The sequence below is a fragment of the Egretta garzetta genome, unplaced genomic scaffold (assembly GCF_000687185.1).
Source record: "Egretta garzetta isolate BGI_Z169 unplaced genomic scaffold, ASM68718v1 scaffold768, whole genome shotgun sequence".
NCBI lineage: Eukaryota > Metazoa > Chordata > Aves > Pelecaniformes > Ardeidae > Egretta > Egretta garzetta.
Genome location: NW_009260594.1, coordinates 622142 through 642152, shown reverse-complemented (window position 1 = coordinate 642152; position 20011 = coordinate 622142). Strand labels below are relative to the sequence as shown.

At 37.8% G+C, this 20011-nt stretch overlaps 2 protein-coding genes across 6 annotated transcripts in view; both read left to right on the top strand.

The window, feature by feature from the left end:
• The first annotated feature begins 218 nt into the window (after positions 1 to 218).
• Positions 219 to 15761, top strand: ORC1 (origin recognition complex subunit 1). Of its 2 annotated transcripts, XM_035900191.1 has the most exons (16): positions 219 to 250; positions 396 to 500; positions 883 to 1010; positions 2389 to 2558; positions 2966 to 3341; positions 3975 to 4269; positions 6084 to 6188; positions 6552 to 6750; positions 7817 to 7923; positions 8730 to 8831; positions 9333 to 9504; positions 11809 to 11916; positions 12681 to 12830; positions 14053 to 14172; positions 14363 to 14500; positions 15681 to 15761. In XM_035900191.1, the coding sequence occupies exons 2-15, from the start codon at positions 412 to 414 to the stop codon at positions 14441 to 14443; spliced, it is 2202 nt and encodes a 733-aa protein (XP_035756084.1). In that variant the 5' UTR covers positions 219 to 250; positions 396 to 411; the 3' UTR covers positions 14444 to 14500; positions 15681 to 15761. The 2 variants fall into 2 exon arrangements, with proteins under 2 accessions (XP_035756084.1, XP_035756085.1); XM_035900192.1 differs by lacking the exons at positions 14363 to 14500; positions 15681 to 15761 and adding an exon at positions 13205 to 13274 and having other exon boundaries at positions 14053 to 14136.
• A 1253-nt stretch (positions 15762 to 17014) lies between these two features.
• The window catches only part of CC2D1B (coiled-coil and C2 domain containing 1B), a 37253-nt gene continuing 34256 nt past the window's right edge, over positions 17015 to 20011 (top strand). For all 4 annotated transcript variants that reach the window (XM_035900188.1, XM_009644639.2, XM_035900186.1 and 1 more), the window contains exon 1: positions 17015 to 17090. The gene's annotated coding sequence lies outside the window, so the exon portion shown is untranslated. The remainder of the gene's footprint in view (positions 17091 to 20011) is intronic.

Sequence of the window (20011 nt, the reverse complement as noted above, 5' to 3'; positions counted from 1 at the left end):
AGGACACCACGGGGGAGGGGTTGGTACTTAATGAGCGACGAGTCTCGGTAATAAACAAAACACAGAAGACATCTCTCCGGATAACTTCCTCTGTGAATAAGCAAATTAGCCAGTAACAAGGGAATTGCGTGTCTGTCGGGTATGTTAGTCAAACACCGGACTGAAAAGGAATTGAAGAACAGTCTACTGCTAAACATCTTCCTTTTTATCTCCTCATGCGGGGGAGAGGTGTCTGGAGTTTTTGGGGAAGGTAGGCTTCTCGGAATCAATGGATTCATGCCACATTCTTCATACGTACTGAGAGAACTGATGGCTTTTCTATGTATCTGGCCATCTTGAGTCTTGTCCTGCTTTTATTTTTAAATAATAATACAAAAATTGGTTTTTTGTTTTAGCTTTTCCTTGGGAATCATGAATACCCGGCAGCAAAGCAAAATTATCTACTCCTGGTATGGAAAACCCATGTGCTCAGACAGAAAACTGAGGACTTTGCAGTACAAGTAAATAACATTTATTTCTGGATTGCTCAGGGAAACTTAATCAATGAAGGTTTCTTTACCTTTCTGACATGGTTTATGTTAATGTGGCAGTCAGTGAGAATGTGAGTAAGGTTTTGAGCATTGTGTCATGACACTATGCGTATAACAAGAACGTTGTTACTAAGCTCTTGAATTAGAAATTGTATAATGTATAAAAATGTTTTAATTAAATCTGTGAATAAGTTTGAAATATACATGAAAGCGTTTAATTGGAAACTCAATTGTAGGCTTTGCAGGAGGGAGCGTAACTAGCTGTAAGATTGACAGGCCATCAGCTTTAATGATATGTGGATTATAATGAATATAAAATCCTGCTAATCTGCATGTGTGCATCACTTTCTAGGGGAATCCTTATTAAATCTGAAAGAAGCGGAAAAGAAACATGTATACAACTTGGCGAGTTTATTTTAGTAGAAGGGGAGAATGCAGATCAACCTTTTGTGGCACAACTTCTGGATTTATATGAAGATGGTAAGAGAAATAAAAATTTACCTGTTGGAGAAATCTTAAAATGTTTTAAGGATACCTATTTCATGGGGGTATATTTAGCCATAACCTCATATCACTGGCCTAATTTATTAAGGAAATTAGGCTTTGGTAATCACTGTATCTGTATTCACATGCTCCCCAAGTATTTTGGGCTGATGTCTAATTCCAGCTAAAGTTCATAGATAACAGAGAGCTTAAAGACATTAAATTTTTACAACCTTTTGCTTAGCTGTCTAATTTAAAATAAATGATCCTTGAGGAAGACTGTGAGCTCATGCTTTATTTAGAGATTGGAGAATCCAAATGGAGCAAGAGCACTGCAAGCCTGGAACTTGCATCTTATTAGACATCAGGGAATTTAGCAATAAGGCACAGGGCTAAATAAGTGGGGCTCATTACTTCAGTCCCTTGTAGAACTCCTTGTTTATAGATCAAGGTAGATATTAAAAGATAAATCATGGAAGGTGAGTGATACAAAGGCTATGTCTGAGTCTGAATTAGAAACTACTCATTAGCTGTGCCTGATTTCTTTGGACGGCTTTTGTTGTTTGTTTTGGGCCATCATAATAATGTTTTGAGGTCTTTTTTAATTCTTTACTTTTTAAAAACGTAAATACATATCACTCCAACTTATTTATTTACTAATGAAGATTTGTTGTAATATAACTGAATATTCTTTTCATGCTGGAATGAAACCTGTCAAACTTCCCTGAAAACAAGATTTTTCTTTCGTTACGTATCTTTGACAAATTTGCTCAAGATATGTGGCTTTGTTTTTCATTCAGAGATGAAGACCTTAAAATGTAGAGAGGGACTTAATATTTCATTGTTATATGTTCCAAATGTTTCTTTTAACTATCCACACTGAATCTGTTCGTAGTGTTTATTCAGACTTCTAGACATTTCAACAGCAGGATTCTCTGGTTTCTTAGGCATTTAATAAATGTGTTTCTGGTTTACCTCTAAAATAACATTGAAATTACAAAGACTGTTGTGAAATTTCTCGCTTCTCCTTTTATGTCACTCTTTTCAGTTAGTGGGGTCTGATTAGATCATATTTATGCAAATAAGGAACCTCTTAATTTGTGCTAGTAAATTGGTGGATCAGCTGGTCTGCAAGTATTTTGTGATTGGAGACCATATGTAGGTGTTATCTTAGTCCTTAAAAGTCTCAACTCAAACATTTTAATTGAGCTTAGAAAATGGGAATTGTAATCTCTTATCAGATGCTTTCTCACCTGTGTCCAGGGAGGTTTTCTATCCTTGATGGCATTTCAGCTAAAGGCATTGAGGTCTAGTAATTACTATTTGTGATACAATGAAATTATTAATGTTCACTGACTTTTTTTTGTTGTTACAGGTGTTCAGCAGAAACATGCAGTTGTGCAATGGTTCTCTCATATTACAGAGATACCGCAGAATAAACGGAAACTGCTAAAAAGAGAGGTTTCTCCCCAAGAGGTGTTTTTTGACCAAGTTTCTGGTTATGACACTGATATAGCTGTGGAGACCATTATTAAAAGCGTCATGGTATGTGCTGCAGCCCCTCTATGCATAGAGGGAAGAAAGAAAGAAACAATCTGAAAAGTGTAATAGAACGGTGGAGCTGCTTTATTTCCTCCTAAACCAAATGTGTGATGTGTATTTGTTAATGTAGCTAATATAGGATAGTTGAAAACTGCTGATATTCTGTCTGTCTTCCATCCCAAAATTACTTTGGTTGTTGGCAGCCAGCTCATTTAAAGGTTTGTGTGGAAGGAAGTAATGTGATGGGAGTCCTGTAGTGCCATAAACTTATGCTAGTGTAAGTGTAGGTTGGAGGTGTTGCCCTATATAATGAAGTTCCAATAAGAAGATCTGTGAATAGAAAATAGTTGAGTATTAAATTAACAGTAAATATTAAGGGGGGCATGTGTTGGTATTTTTTGTTCTTACAGGTAATACCCCTACATCTGCGGGAGGAACTACCTATTCAATTAAACAAGGAACAAACTTTCTATGTAAAACAGTCTTGGGATGGGAAATGCTTTAAGGCTTTGTCCCCTGACACATTCTCTAAGCTGAAAGAAGCTAGTAAGAAAGGAGGTGGCATCCCAAACTCTTCAAACTCATTTATTCCTTCAGACGTCAATTCCCCCCTGAAAAAAGAGACGGAGAGAGTTATTCAGAGTGCCTCAAAACCAAAAAATGTTGAATTGGAAATAGAATCAAAACATTCTGCTTCCAAGTCCTCCCTTGCTAAGGAGAGACATTCGCAAAGAGTGGCTAATAGCTTCAAAACTCCAACAGCAAGGAAGAAGTTACAGTTAAACAGTATGTATATGGCAATATTCTGTCTGTCAGTAGTTTTGAACGTAGTATGTCTTGTGCCTTTTCATTTTGGGTAGTTCAAACTATGGTAATATTCAACCTCAGTATTTTTAGCTGACTTATTCAGGCTTTGGGGTTAGCCCAAGCCTTTTTTCGTGCATCAGTTGTTTGATGTCTTATTTCAAGCAACACTACTTCTTATATCCAATGACTGATGCAAATGTTTTATTTGTAACTGGGAAGTCTGAGTTAAAGTGCTTGTTGGCTTAAATACTACCAATCAGCCTAACTTAACTTCAGAACATCTTACTTTCTTTAGTCTTCTGATGGTGCACTAGAATGTTTGTGTTGGACTGGTAGAATAAGCACGTTTGATCCTATGTAACATGCTCTATTTTCAAACTGGAGCCTGAGTAAAGTTGTAAGTGGTGGAGGTGGGTTGTATTCTGTTTAGTCATCTTTTTAGAGGAAGTGTACGCCTTCTGTATGTATTCAGTTCCTTGTTCCTGCAGTGTAAAGCCCATTCCCTTTCATTTAAATGACAGCCACTGAGCCAGCCATACCATGTCTTCTGATAGTTAACCAAACCAGCCAGATTAAAGCCTGACAAAAGTTCATTTTGCTCTTGATTCCTAGGTCCCACAAAGTCTCCTAAAGGCAGGATCCTGGGATGTGACGTTTTGGAACTTTTGGATGACGACTGTGATGCTGTAGCACCATTAGAACCATCGGCTACCAAAAGAAAAGTGAAATTCACTGGCATTTTAGGCTCACCACCAAAAATACCTTGCGCCAATGATAAGTCAAAGTCAGTGTCTGATGCTGCAGAGCACAGCCAGAGTTTTAGTGATACAATACGATTATCCCCCTATAAGGTCAAAAACTCCAGTGAGAAAGCCAAGAATCATAACATAAAACATGACATTATATCGTAAGTGATCGCCTTTTAATAATTATTTGTGTACGGGATTTCTGTTTGTATGTAGTTCTCTTAAAGCACATTTGTGAAAGACTTCTAGAGAGAAAAGCAGGTGAAATCTGTGTGTACCATGTTTTGCCTGTTGAGATCATTGAGAGAAAGGGGGATAGCCTAAATGGTTACAGGTGCACTGTGGTGAAGCTCTAGAAAGCCTGTGACTTGGAGGTGAATGAATGATTGGGGAGATCATAAGAGGAGCTGACTTTAAAGGTGGACACAAGCAGTTTGTGGTTACAAGAACAGAGAGAGGAGTTTAGGTAATGGTAGGATGATATGAAAGGGAATTGAAGCCATATTGATTGTTATTGTTGTATTGTTCATCAGCATGGATAAAAATCTGTTTCCCTGCAGTCACTGTACGTATGTCATACAGGCTCAAATGTGCCCTACTTGTGACAACTGTTGAGATACGCTGACCTATAGAAAGGGATGCAGTTGGCCTCATGAGAGTTCTCATGATAATTGTATGTATACTTTCATGCTGATTTTTATATAGAAAAGAAATCAAAACTCAAAAAGTGTAATTGTTTAAGTGTATCTTTGCATGGCCTTTAAAAATGGCATTAAGCTGGGGCAGGAGGAGAATGGATCAGACTTTCTTCTATATAATATTACAGGAAGCCAGACCCCAGTCATGTTCCCCTTTTCCTTCTTTCAAAGAGTAAAGATGTGGGTGTAAGACTTGGTGGATCTGCGCCCCATTTTTATCACTTACTGTATAGCAATAAAACATTTACTTTTCATTGATAAGGTAACGGCATTTCAGTGGTATTTATACATCTAAAAAAATTTCTGAGAACTGTCTACAAATAACTAAAGTAATTCTTAAGTAAAGACATTTCATTGTGTCCTTTGAACTAATAGGAAAATTGTATTAACAGTGAAGTGTTTCAGTGGTGTTGGGATGAAGTGCCCAAGAAGACAATCAAGGAATCTCAAAACACAAATAGAAAAATCTACTCCAAAGGGCAGATCAAAGAGATGCCCAAAGAAAATCACATTCATTTTCTCTTTCTCTTAAAAAAACCCAAACAAAACAAAAACCCCAAACAACAACAAAACCCCACAACCAAACAAAAAAACACTACTGTTTTGAGCCCCTGTCCCTTCAGTTTGGCAGTGTTATATTTACAAAGTAATTCAGATGCTAATTCAACTACACCAGCATCTATTCAGTGCTCTTCACCCATGTACGTGTGTGTAACTGGGGAAGTGAGGGAAAGCTGTTCATGTGCAGCAGCTGTCAGTCAATGTGAAATAAGTTGCTATTGCCAGCTGAGGGTGCATCAGGAAACAGAGTGGCGTAGTGTTGATAGGGCCCAAGTCAGGGACATCTGTTTTGAACTAGTGCAGTCATGATTGTCACAGTATCATAGGTCACCTAGCAGCTCTGACTTGTGTGGGCTCAGGGTCTCTTGTTAGACCTAGCAGCTTTCCTCAACTGGTTCACAAAGCTTTATAGAAACACACTTTACTATAAAAATCTTTATAGTACAGACCATGAATGACCTATAGTAAATATTCTGAGATTTGGGGTTGGTTGTGTTTTGGGTTTTTTTGGCGAAGATGTATTGGAGAGTACAAGAGAGGGGAAATTGTGCTGCCAGTATCCATGCCATAGCCAATGTGTAGATAATTGTAAACAAGAATTCATGCTGGATTGAGAGCCATAACAATTGAGCCTGAAGTTTGAAAGGCCTTCTCTCCATCTTTACAAGCGTGATGCGAAGAGGACATGCAAATGGTTTTGTGTTCTTTATTTACAGTTTAATTGGACATCAGGAGCTGCGTAGTCAGAGCCCTGTGTTGACCCCTCGTTCTCGTAGACTATGTGCAGAAAAAACATGCGCTCTCATTACTGAGCAAATCAGGTAAACTTTTGCATCCGTAGTATCTTATACAGATTGATAGCTTGAAGCCTTGAGAGTTTGTCTAGCTTAATATTGAAATGCAAATGGTTCTAGAAGCACAGCTTAATTGCAGTGCGAGTGAAAACTCTTACATTCAGAAATACAAAGCTGATTCATAGTGTTCATCAGAAAATTGACTTCCTTTTAAACCAGGCTATTAAATAGCAATGGAAAATAGCAGCTCAGGTGGAAAATATGTTGACTTTCTGATTATGGTAACTATGGAAAAAGCTGCAAGTGTGCAAATGACACTTTGTCATCACGCTTTGTGTGTAGACTTGTATGTATTTTTTAAAATACTCACGTCATTTCTATTTCTCACAGCTTATTAAATAAACTAGAGTTGAACCAAGAAGAGGATTTTCTGTCTAACTCAGACAGCTCTTACTCTTCGAGTAGTGAGGAAGAAGAGAGTGATGTGATCTGTACACCAGAAAAGAAAACTAAATCAAGCAGAATATTCAGCACCCCAAAATCTTCAAGGAAGTCTGCAATTCACACTCCTAAGACCCTGAAGAAAACTGTAAGGTTCCATATAAAAGAGCTGTTTTTATTATTTCTGAACCAGTTATTTGAATGCTTGATGCCTATGTACCAAAATTAAGTACCTGAACCCCATAGCTTTTAATTAAACATTATCTTGGTTAATATGATCTTTGATGCGAGTAGGTTATGCAAATGTATAAAACACTTGTGTGTTGTCTATGTTGTAACAATGTTTATCAGCAAGCTTTAGCCTAAACAGGGAAAATGTTAGATTGGACTGGAGCCAAACAAACTGATGAATCCATTTATCGCCACCATTTTTACTTCTATTGTAAGCTGCTCACTGAGACATTTTAGTTCTATTTCTGTATAGTCTTTTATTGAGTGCAGTCTATATATACAGCAGAAAGATGCAAGACCAACTTCATGCTTGGCATTATAACAATGTGCAGATGGTTACCAACACGAAAGGAATGCTCTGCAGCGTTCATGGCCGCACCAAGAGCGTGGCCAGCAGTTTCTTGTAGTGTGGCTGCTGATGGAGATGAGATACCAGGCTACATGAATCTTAGGCCTGACTGATTAAGACTGTGTTCAGCACCATAGCTGGGTACATACTGTCAATGGCTAATTTTTACTCTGTGTTGTATGAAATGTCTAACACAGAAAACCTAGCATAACAAGAACTTGTAAGGACAACAAAGAAGAATAATTAAGAAATATTGTATGGCTTTTTTGTTTGGACAAAGAAATTCAGATAGATCAGTTTCTAATGGCTTGCTGTTTCTTAAGAATCAGATCCTTTTGTAACACAGCACTTCAGAAAAGCATTAACAGTTTAAAAATTCTTCAGACAGTTAAAAGGTATAATTGCCTTTGTCACCACCCCTTTTCCAGTTTCTTTTTTCTCTTAGGAAGAAAAGACCATAAGGCTTTTTGGTAATTCCCTTTGTAAAGACTGTTTCTCTTTTAATCTTGTACACTGGCATCTCTGGGTAGTTTTTGTGCTTAAGTGATGTTTGGGAAACTTGTATGAATGATCAGTCTCCAATAGAAATTGCCGTATGTGCAAATATGTTTGAGGTTGTAACTTTTCTTTGCAGTCTTTACCAGGAACACCCAAGACACCCCGGAATGCAACTCCTGAAATTCCCAGGCGCAACCATGAAGCACAGAAACCAGCCAATATACTAGAAGAAGCCAGATTAAGGTAATATGTGCTCAACAGAGGAAAGCCTCTTTTTGCATCAGGTATGCAGAGCGGTAGGCTAGGCTGAAACAGGGAAATGTCATCTTTACCATATTGAATAAACTTGGTAAAAATGCACTGTGTTTTGATACCAGAAGAGTGCTTATGAATTTACAGTGCAATTTACAAATTTACAAATACTAGTAGTATTTACAATACTACTTTTACCGTTTCAAATTATTGTAACTACTCCATGCTAAGTTCTTCAGAACTAGGTATCTGTCTTTATTCAGTGCAACTTTAGAGAAATAAAAATCCTCTCTTAGTAGCTTTAGATTGTAAAAGTACAATACCTGTCTCCTCTTGGTGTGTAAAAAAGCTTTACAAGTATCATTATAGATCTTCACAGTGGGAAAAAAACACATTCAGGATTGACTGTATCTTTCAAACTGAGTTTTAGTTTTTTCACAGTTTCCTATAAGGCGTGTCCCCTGTTTTGTCCTACCTCTACAGTGACTTACATTTTTTTTTTGTGTGAATTGCAACAGCTAGGTCTTTATTGCTGCATGTTCATGCTGTTTCTTTATGAAGATGACATTCAGCCCTCTTAAAACTTAAAATCACACTAGGCTATTTCTTTTGGGATACTTGACATTGTTGTTCAGACTTAAGGTGTTTAAGAGAGATTTGAAAAACTACACACAACTGAGAGAGGTAGAACATCCAGCTATGTCTTCCTTGGTAGTCCCTTCAGGTAGAACTGTGAAAATGCAACTCTTAGACCTCCTATTTCAATTTTCTTTCTCTTTTTCTTTTTTAATCAAAAGGCTGCATGTTTCTGCTATCCCAGAATCTCTGCCTTGTCGTGAGGAAGAATTCCAGGATATCTATAACTTTGTGGAAAGCAAACTTATTGATGGTACAGGAGGGTGAGTTTGTTGGTGAGACTATAATAAGATCACATCTACCTATAGCATAACAGCAGTCAGACAATCAACGCTACTTTTATTTAAAAAGTTATCATCATTTGGCTGAATTAAATTTCCCGATTGAGTTTTTCTGGTATTTTTCTTCCTTAAGAACGGTTGCGCATAGAAATAATGCGGGTTCCTTTACTGTGCAGATTCAAATTGAAGACTGAAATAACTAGTCAATTTTAGATGTCTGGGAAACCATTTTTTAAGAGGTAAATTACATTTATAAAGTATTTTAGGTGGTTAATTGCTTCAGTAATAATAAAAATATTCATGATCCTCCAATGTATTATGTATCCCAGTTTGCAAATAAAGTAACTGAAATGTAAGGAATTGCCTGAAGTGACAGAGGAGTAGTATTCAAGGCTGGTCTTGGAGTCCAGGAATTCCAGATCATTGATCCTAAGAGTGTTATGATTTTGTTCAGACTGCTGAAAAGGCTTTCTGCTTTTGTAGGTGCATGTACATTTCTGGAGTGCCTGGAACAGGTAAAACTGCAACTGTTCATGAAGTAATTCGCTGTCTTCAGGAAGGTGCAGAAAATGATGACCTACCATCATTCCAGTTTGTAGAGATTAATGGCATGAAGCTGACTGACCCTCACCAAGCTTACGTGCAGATACTAGAGGTAAGTAAAGCCTCTTGAATGGCTCTCTGGTTTGAAAGAAGAAGAAATCTTATGCTTTGCCATGAGATCCTCGATGTGTTACAGGATTCAAGTCACTTTAACATACCAATATTTCCAAGGAGTCCCTCTGAGAGACAGTTTGCTTTTATCTTAGAGCATGTTAAAAAATAATTAACTTAAGGCCATGGCCAACTTCTTGAACTATTTTGCCTTCAGCTGCATAAGGGCAGTGGCTGGGAAATAGCCTGATTTATTACATCCAATCAGGTTAAAAAAATAAATCTAAAGCATATTGTTTTTATATTTTTCCCCTTGTTTAACTTTTTCTACACATGTATGTTTAAAAAGCACAGAAATGAGAACTGTGGAAGTCACTGTAGCAGTGGAATGATTACTAAGAGGGTCTTAATGGTTAATTGTTCTGTCATCATAGCAATCCAGCTAAAGAGGTACTATTTCTGTCAACAATACTGTATTTTAGATTTCCATGGCAAACTAGTCTGCAGCATCTCATCTGGAACTACTGACTGTGCTTGTGTTTGTATGGGTGTGAATTAATCTTCTGCAGGAGGACTGGATTAAGATCACCGAATAGGCATTAGACATTAGTAACTGCTCAAGAACTTTGTCAGTCTAGGATAACTTTAAGCCAGTGACCTGGAAATGAATTTTTGGTTTCCTGAAGAATCTAGTTTCTTTTTTTATGAACTTCTGCCCCATTTATTTAAGTTTCATATCTTCCAACTGAGCAGGAAGTGGCATACGTTGTTCTAATATCCCTGTCCTCATGGTTGGGAGTTAAATTTACATATTTGCATCCTTTCCTCAAACCATCATAGACAGTGTCTTGCTGAAGGATTCATTGTAGCCAGGTCACTGTTTCTTTAGCACAGTGAAATGCTTTACGACAATTATCTCATGGTAATGCTAATGTATTTTAACACTGCTTGTTCCTATCCTGTTCAGCATGCATCTTTAAAACTAATAAAGGATAGGCATTTGGAAGTAAAACTTGTCGCCCTCCATGGGCCCTGAACTCTTCAAGCTAGCCCGGCTAAATAGCCTTCAGGGGAGCACATAGTCAAATAAACCACTTATTTCTCTAGTTCCTCCTGCCTCAGCTGTTATGCAAGTACCCTAGCTAGGCTAGGCTGCCACTCCTTTTCTGATTGCTGCATCTCTTGCTGTGGGTCAGTTTCAAGCCCCAGTTTCCTGATGTTTTTTTTGCATCACTGAAGCAAATTCTGGAGTGTTCACTACTGCAGTTACCTTACTGTCATAAGAAAGTTTATAGAGAAAGCACAGGGACAGGAAGGCCTGGACAGGTAAAGGAGATAAGATTAAATACTTGGGTACGTACAGTAAGCGTGCCAATTCCACCACAAGAAACTGAACTCTGTGGTATATTGGACGCCCAGTTCCAGAGCTGTAGAATCAGGATCCTCTGGGATCCAACTGTTTTATAGGACAGATTCAGACTGTCCTGACTCAATTGCAAATGTGAAACAAATATAGATTATACACTATTGTCATGCTCTGGCCTGTTTTATAATTATGAAATCTAAAGGATTTCATAATTCAGTTTTTAAGGGATTATGGAGAACAAAATTTTCTAATGCAGTCTCCATTTTACTTGACGGATGGACTCTGAACTATGTTGCAGGATTGGTTCAGCATATATAGTGTAATTTTGAAGTGCCATGCTTTATTTTCTGTGTATCTTTGGACCTGCAGGGGAAGAGGTAGCATACAGTCAGATCATCTGTTTTGCCACATGTATTGTTGCAGAGGCAGTTCTTGTTGAAGGTGTCTTTTTAGCTTCAAGTTGAATAAACTATTTAGTTCTAGCTCCTGCTGACTATTCATTAATATTTTAATGGGAGTCAGAGATTACTGAAGTCAGGCTATTCTTGTCAACTGACTTAGGTTTCCAGTAGGTGTTTTGTGTTCAGAAACATCCTTGAGGTATGCTAGGCTTAGAGTCCCCCTGAGACTGGGTTCAAGATTTTTTTAATGAATCTATCTTTAAGGCAAATTGCAGGAAATTCTAATGGCCTTTCATTTTAGCTAAGTATTCTTTTGTTTCCATTCTCCTTTATGAACAGTTTCTGGTAGACCTGAGTCTACCTATGAGCTGCTTTTTTTTTTTTTTTTTTTTTTTTTAAACCCCCACATCCCCCCTGAAAAAAATCCAGATGCTTGCTGTTGAGTGTTAGAGAACAGTTAAAACTAAATAGGCATTAAACTTCCTATTTCCAGGGGTTTGGTGTGTTTAACCTGCAATGTTGTTTAATCCTTGTCCAGTTACTGACAGGTCAGAAGGTGACAGCAACACATGCTGCAGCACTGCTGGCAAAACTGTTCAATACACCTGGACCAAAGAGGAAGACCACAGTGCTGATAGTGGATGAGGTGAGACAAAATCCTTCATTCTTTTTCCTTGAAGTATTGTAAGAAATGAGTTTCTGGAGGATGAAAAAAAACATGCTTAGAGTATATCATATGTGATCTAAAAGGAATAGACTTAGGAGAGAAAACACACAAATAGTTCTTCTTAGCCTTAGTAGGAAACTGAATTTAAATGGCCAAATATCCTGTTGCCATACTGTTCTCTGCCTTGAATTTCACATTGGTTTTATGTTTTGTTTTGGTCCAAGTCATGGAATGAGTTATTCTGTCAAGTCCTAAATACCATAGAATTCAACTGTATTTTGTCTGGAAGCTGCTGCTTTTCCAGTGAAAAAAAAGTCACAGTGAAGTAAGTCATAGCCATTTTTGAAATTCCTTGAATGTGCTATGTTCAGTAATAAACAAATGCACACTTATTTTTTGCTGTAAGCTAATTCAGGTTCTCACATGGAGGGTCTTTTAATCTTTTTAGATGTAGTATTAATATCACAGTAGTACTTAAAAACTCCAGCTGTTTAATCACTCCACTATGATTAATACTGTTCAAACATCTAGCAGGACTGTGCTTTTCCAAAAGAGATGAGAGCCCTAATTCAGAAAATGCAGTCCTATTAGTAGATGGTTAAAGGAAACACAGCGGAGACAGCTTGTTCAGAGGCACGTAAGAAGTTGTCTGTGACAGAACTAGCACTCTCAAACCCCCAGCAGGTGCTGTAAATACAGAGATGTTCTTTTTCAGTCTAATTCTTCTCTTTCTGTCTCTGCAGCTTGATCTTCTGTGGACCCGGAAACAGAATGTGATGTACCATTTATTTGACTGGCCAACTCAAAAACACTCCAAGTTAATCATCCTGGCCATTGCTAACACCATGGACTTGCCAGAGAGAATAATGATGAACAGAGTAGCTAGCAGGCTGGTATGTTCTAGCAGTTTTGTTGCTATGCTAGAAAATGAGAACAGATTAAATACTGTAAGCAGTCAAAAGTAATTCAGGAGAAAGGTAGGATTGGTTACATCAGAGGTTAAACAATGCTTTTATAATTCCCTTTCCTCTCCAGAGGGCAGATAATGAACACATAAATCTTAGCAAAGTAATCCAGTTGCTAATCAGATGTTATGCCATGTAAGTACATTGTGTTCTTTTAAGAATGAATTAAGAATGCAGATGTCTTTTTAAACATATTAAGATCTGGGTAATCAAACGCTGTGCTTCATGGTTAAGCCGCTTAATCTAGCGTTCAGAGGAGTTCTTTTTTTGGCTTCCCTTCCTCTTTTCCCCTTTCATTCCAGGCACCTAGTTACTTCTCTCTGTTTGCAATCATCTGCTGGTAGATTCTTCTGTCCAAAGGTATCCAAGAAAGTAAGTTGGATACACTCTACAGCCGCATTAAATACATTTTCCTAGGTCATCACCTCGTCACTGCTCTAAAAAGTGATTTACAAAAACAGTGCTCCATGCCTCCCTCATTCTGTGACTCAAAAATAGTCCTACAGTGTGTGAATTGCTTTCCCCCAACTGCTAAACCTGCAGATCAGCTGAGTCCACAAGAGAGAATAATTTTGCATAAGAAATGCAAAATTCAAGCCTCCTGCAGAATATGAAAGGCAGTGCACCATCTATAATGTAGATTGTCCTTCTCATCTGAAAGCAGTTTTTATTAGCTTGAGCCAGAAGACAATTTAATTCTTGGCTGGTTGCTAATGTGAAGCCAGTAGTATGACTGTATACATGTATACAGATTTGCTAAAGGAGAAATTAATATTTTTTCATAGCTTCTGCTGTTACTGAATCAAAAAATAAAGTGTAAACAGTTGTAATCAAAAGATTTTTTGTATTAGGTGCCTCTGATTTGTTTACAAGTTTTGTAAGAGAAATTTGAATTCTAATATCAGCAGCACTTGCTCCTCAGGCCTTTCAGTGGGGAGATCCAACTGGTGGTCCTCACTTAGTTTTGTGGATTTGCACATTTATTTCACAAATGTGAAGTGGAAGAATTGATTAAAGCATATCACTTAGAGGTAGAGGTTGTGAAAGGGAGATTGCTCCTATTAGAGAAAATAAAACCGCTACCTGCTAGAGAAGTTTAGAGTTTTCAAGCACTACAAACACTCTCATGGTATTGTATTATTTACTCTAGGGCCTCACCAGAATGTCCTTTCAGCCCTACACCTACAAACAGTTACAGCAAATTATTTCATCCAGACTGAACAGCATGAAGGCATTTGAAGAGGATGCAGTTCAGCTGGTTTCCAGAAAGGTAAGGACAGTACAGATGTAGGTCCTTTGTGTTGTGCTAGGTAAAGAGTGTGGGGGGTGGCGGGGGAGAATTTTGTAACAGTAGTCAGACTTGGCTCTGTGGTTCTGTGTTCTGTACTGGAGACAAAGCGGGATGCAAGTAGCAGATCATACACTATGCTCTCTGTAAGCTATACGGGGTATTTTCACAGGAAACATTGCTAAAGCAACATCCTTACTTTTTCCACCTACTTGGGGAAGGCAGCAGTATATTCCAAGAGCTGAAGGCGTGACAACAAGAGTCATGATAATGCGTAATGATGTCAGCTTTCTCCAGTGTTTGGCATAATGTGAGTCACTGGATGATCTTGGGAAAAAAATTAGTATGCCAGTGGCGGTGGAAATACCCACGTTCATTTTCTTTCTCAAGATGTTTAAAACCTTGTCATGATAGATAGTACCTCTTCCGTTGCCTGTCTTAATGCTCAGTTGTACAAAAAATAATGCATTAGTAATCAGTAGTTTCTCAAAATAAGATGCATGCATTGTTTAATGTCTCATGTTAGTAATTAGATATTAAAATAATCTATTAAACTTATGTTAGAACAACTGTCAGCCAGTATATGCTTAAACTTTTTCTGCTAAGCATCTTTGTAGGATTAAAAAAAAAGTACTCATAAATATGTTAGAAGTAAACATAAGCATTTGTTTTATTATGAAGGATCCACCTTTTTGTAAGAATAATAGTGATGATTTTGAAGACTGAATAATCTGCAGTGGTTTTCTACTATGATTTTTCTTAAGAAAATCTAGAAAAATAACTTGCAATTAGATTTTTCTAAAGTGTTTTCTTATTCTTGGCTCTAGCTGAGTTCTAGGGCTTTCATATGTTATCAGCATCTACTGGGAAAACTAGGCCCATAGTCTTATCTAGCAAATGTTTGTAGCTATACTAAAATTGTAAACCACAAATGGGGTTTTTAAGAAGTATTTAGTTTCAGAAATTTTGGACACCTAAAAATTTTCAGGTACTTGTAAGTGTAAATCCACTATCCCAGGTGTTTCTTTGAGACCTACTAAATAATATTAGTGTACTCTTAAAATCAGTATTCTATTGAGTATGGAAAAACTGAGGAGTTTTTGCCCCTCTTGCCCCTTTTGTTTCTTTGCATCAACATGGATCATAGTAGGGTCTTTATTGTTAACATTTCTGAAAACTTTTGGTGTTGAATTGAACTGCTCACATTGAATTTCCTGAATATTTTTTTTTAACTTCTGACTTCTGTGGTTATAGAAAAAAGTTCAGTCCTGAATTTGTGATGACCAGATAGGGGTGGGGGAGTGTTGCTTCTGTTGGTTTTGGTCAATAAGGTTGTTATTTAATATTTGGGATTCTAGTAACATAGTTTACAGTAGCATTGCTCTCATTGTTTTGTTGTCAGTTTGGGGTTTTTTGTCTATTGATTCTTGCTAAACTCTTTTCTCAAGTTGTAGGAAATATCACTACAAACCTGTCATGTTTACTTTCAGGTTGCAGCACTGTCTGGTGATGCAAGGCGTTGTCTTGATATCTGCAGAAGGGCCACTGAGATCTGTGAGTTTGCTAGCCAGAAGAGAACCCCTGAAATAGTCAGGATGGCCCATGTAACAGAAGCCATAGATGAAATGTTTTCATCACCATATATAAACGCAATCAGGTAAAAAAATTTCTCAGAGGAATTTCTTCAGTTTTGTGTCTTTTTTCACTGGGCTATGTTTTCAAAAATATTCAGTCTGTCCTCACCACCCTTTGGGAGCACCTGTGTGATGCATTGTGCTTTGTCGAAGTATGATACAAAACAAGCCTTGCAGCCCAGCTTGGGGAGAGAGGTACAAAATAGGAATTAAAGACGGGGAAAAAAAGGCATAGAAATCACTTGTACAAGTTTATACAGGATGTTTCCATGTTAATGTGTTAGCTCAGATAGGAGGGGGCTTTTGAGATTTCCTTATTGTCCCTGCTTTACTGTACATTGATTTCACTAAGCAGCAATTTCCAAGTACATATATTTGAATTCCTTCCAGTTGGAACTAAATCTGGAAGATACACCCAGGAGCCAACAACTACAAACACTACTGGTTATTCAGCAAACTGGACCAGATTTTGAGCTAGACTGAAGGAAAAAAACCACTCAGATGTGCATAGCGTAGGCACTGGGTCCCCAAAACTCAACTGTTCCCCTCTACATATCCGCTTGTATTATGCCACTGTCTTTGCTCACTTAGAAGCAGACACGGAATGCAAGACTCTCCCATTTCAACTGGTTTCTTTAACATAAATAGATTCCGTTAGGACTTCCAAAAGATTTTCTGAGGGAATACATGTGAGGAATTCTGTTGCCCTTCAGTGCTCTGCACAAGCTGTAACTGGTGAAGTGCTTTACTGGTTTCTGGTCAAAAGGAAGAGAATCTCTTTCAGCAGGGAAGGGGGGACTAAGAGGTGCAAATGTGGTATTTTGCTGGATGTGTAAGTACGGCTTCTACTGTGCTACTTGGGCCTGAAAACCTCAATGTTAACTTGTTAATTCATAAATGTAAGTTGACCGTAACATACTGCAGAACATGTATAATGTATGGAATGAAATGTTGTGTTCAGATACATTGAAAGAAAGGTGAGGTGAAGTGAAATGCAGTGTATTGTGGTGCCAGAGTTGGAGGCTGTAGTATAATGGCTAGTTGACATGAACTACCCCTCTCGGGTTGAAAAATACCCTGCATTTAAAATGTGGTTACCAAGCAATTTTCCTTCTAGACTTCTTTCTAAGGTTTCATAAGTTCTAAACTTGGCAGACTGATTTTTGTCTGTTTTCTTTTGGTATTTCATTGCATGAACAAATCTTTTTGAAAGCAACTTTAGCAGAGTTTCGCAGAGCAGGAGTTGAGGAGGCAACAGTTCAACAGGTATGTTTGTGTTCAGAGTATTTTTTCTTTTACAAAAGGGGGGCACTGTCAAAATTAGCAGGCAAAAGTGTGACTATTTAAATATTTGGGGGTTTTATTCTTAAAATTTAATGAAAGACAATATGATAGCAAGGTAAATTGGGGCATGGCTGTCCAGGCCAGGTGTAAAGCCTATTTGACTGCTACCACCTGTTTTTCAATGGGACTAAATACTTATAATAGGAAACACCTGCTGTTGTATTAATGTTACCAGTGATCTGGATCACAAAGTGATTTTTTTTTTTTTTTGGCCTGCACCTGAAAATATTGCATGCCTCCACCTAACATGCTTTACAACAGGAAAAAATAGTAGAGAACATGAAAATACCAGTTTGAGGAGGAAAAACTGAAAGTTGATTCCAACTTGTGTATCGCTGTCTTTCTCAATAGAGGCTGGTATATTACTAGTAGCTGTGTGGTTTTTAGTAGACCCATAAAATTCTTGGCACCAGCAGACCTGTGAATACTCTGCACGGAGTCCATGTCATGATTCACAGAATGGAGGCTATATGCTAATACTTATAAAAATGTTTAGAACTATGTATTTATATATAAAATAACCTGCCAGTTTTATCTTGTTCTACAGGTTTGAAAGTAAGCATTTTAATTGCGTTCTCTGTTACTGGCTCCTGAACATCTGCATCAGTTGGTTGTGTAGATACACACAATCTTTGTGTATTGGTTCTTGAACTTCAAGGAATATTTTGTTAGACCAATTTGTTACATTTTCCCCTTAGTTTTCCTTTAACACCAAAAAGGTTTTCTTCTGCTTTTTCTAAATGGAAAAGCAGAAGACCCCAGCTGATTCTTGTTACAGATTTACTAGTCTACACGATTGTGAGTGCATTCTCCTGTGTTTAAAGGTGTATCGTGGCTTTCTAAGCTGTCATCTTTCATGTTTGTAGCCAGTGTGACTCATGCTTATTCATCACTGGGCCTAAATACCACTTCTGAGCAGACTGATTTGTAGTTAGCTGTATGTTAGCTCTTAATCTTCTGGATAAGCTTTAGTCCACATAGTCCAGGGCAAAAGACATGTAGTGACAGATAAAATGATTGATTTAAAATTGCAGACAAGGTAGGTTGCTGATTGTTTTGCTTTTTGGCTGTATAAAAAGGAAACCATAGCTTGGAATAGGACTTTGTCAAGGAAGTAGCAAACTGTTGTGCTGAACCAGCAGCATGAACCGTTGGTGCCGAACCAGGCACTGGAATGGGCTGCCCAGGGAAGTGGTCAAGTCCCCATCCCTGGAGGTATTTAAAAGATGGGTAGACAAGGTGCTTAGTGGTGGGATGGCAGTGTTAGGTTAACGGTTGGACTTGATGATCTTAAAGGTCTTTTCCAACCTAAACGATTCTATGATTCTATGTGCGCGTTTCATCTGAACTGACTGGAGCTAGTTTTTCCTCCCCATAGATGTGGAGGGAAGGAAGCTTCTCTTTTTTTCACCTTAACCTACTAGACTGCAGCAGGAGTTAAACATGACCTGTGTCCTTTCCTCTGTTTGAATAGGTCTATCATCAACACCTCGCGTTGTGTAGAATTGAAGGCATGCAGAGTCCTACAATATCAGAAATTATGGCAATTTGTTCAAGACTCGGCGCCTGCAGGCTTTTGCTGGTGGAGTCCAGTAATAAGTATCTTCACATGCGGGTGCGGCTAAATATCAGTCAGGACGATGTCATGTATGCACTCAAGGATGAGTAAGACAATAGAGATGTTATTTTTCTTATATGTATAAATATTTTAAATATTGTCTATTTTTATTTTTTAAATTGTTGATAAGATGGAAATAGTGATGTGTTTTTTTCTAAACACGTTTCTTAAATGTTTGATGTATTAAAGCACTTTTTATATAATAAAGACTTTGCTTCAAAGCATTTTAAGTGTGTGAAATCAAATTACTTGTTTTTAAAATACTTGTATGTGCTGGTAGCTGGTCCCCTTTCAGCTGAGGTATGTGAACTGAAATTGATTGCTTGCATCACTGCTAATGCTAAGGAGCTTTTTCTGTCAAGACTAGCACTGTCCTGGTGGCATTGCAGTTGATGTAGCTTTTCTTCATTGACTTTTGTTGAGTATAAAAGACATCATTAAAATGTGCTTAAACTTACCTTACGGATACAATGAAAAGGAACTTTCAGTTTGCAATCAAGGCTGAATATTTGAATTGAGGAGACTGTGCTACCAGGAAAGAGAAAATACCAGAGGAAGTTTGTCATTCAAGTAACCAACTTTTTTTTTTTTTTTTTATTGATTGATCTCAAGGATTGCCTGAAAGAAATTGCCCCAGGTAATACAGGTCTGTTGAAATCTGCTTTTGTAATTGAACTGTTTGCCAAAATATATTAGTTGTTAGGAGATGGATAGCTTGAAAACACTTTCTAAAATTGTGTTGCTGTGGAACAGGCTTCAAGAATTGTTCTTGTTGAGTGATCTTAGTAAATAAAAAATGGAAGTGGCCTAAGCTGCAGGTACTAGAAATGTGATTTCTGACAGGGAGCTGACTTCTGTAAGATGAGACAGTGAGTGCGTAGGTGTCTGTTCAGCTGCCCTGGCGCACTGAATGTGATCTCTGTAAGATGGCTGCAGTTTGCATAGTGGACTAAAAACCTCGTAGCAGCTTCAGAAAAGTGTAAAAAGGGGTGTTGAGTAGACTTGTGGGCCAGAAAAATTAACGTCACTGGGATTCTTTATGGTGGTGTACTTCCTAAATGCTGCAGGTGATTGTTAATCCATTTATTAATGCAGATTGTTGGAACTGGTGAGTTGGAATTTCAGCTGTTCAGCATCAGAATGCCTAAATGAAAAGTGGGGGGGGGGGGCTGTACAGCAGTATGTAACCACTGTCAGTGCTAGGGGGGAATAAACAGGCAGCGCG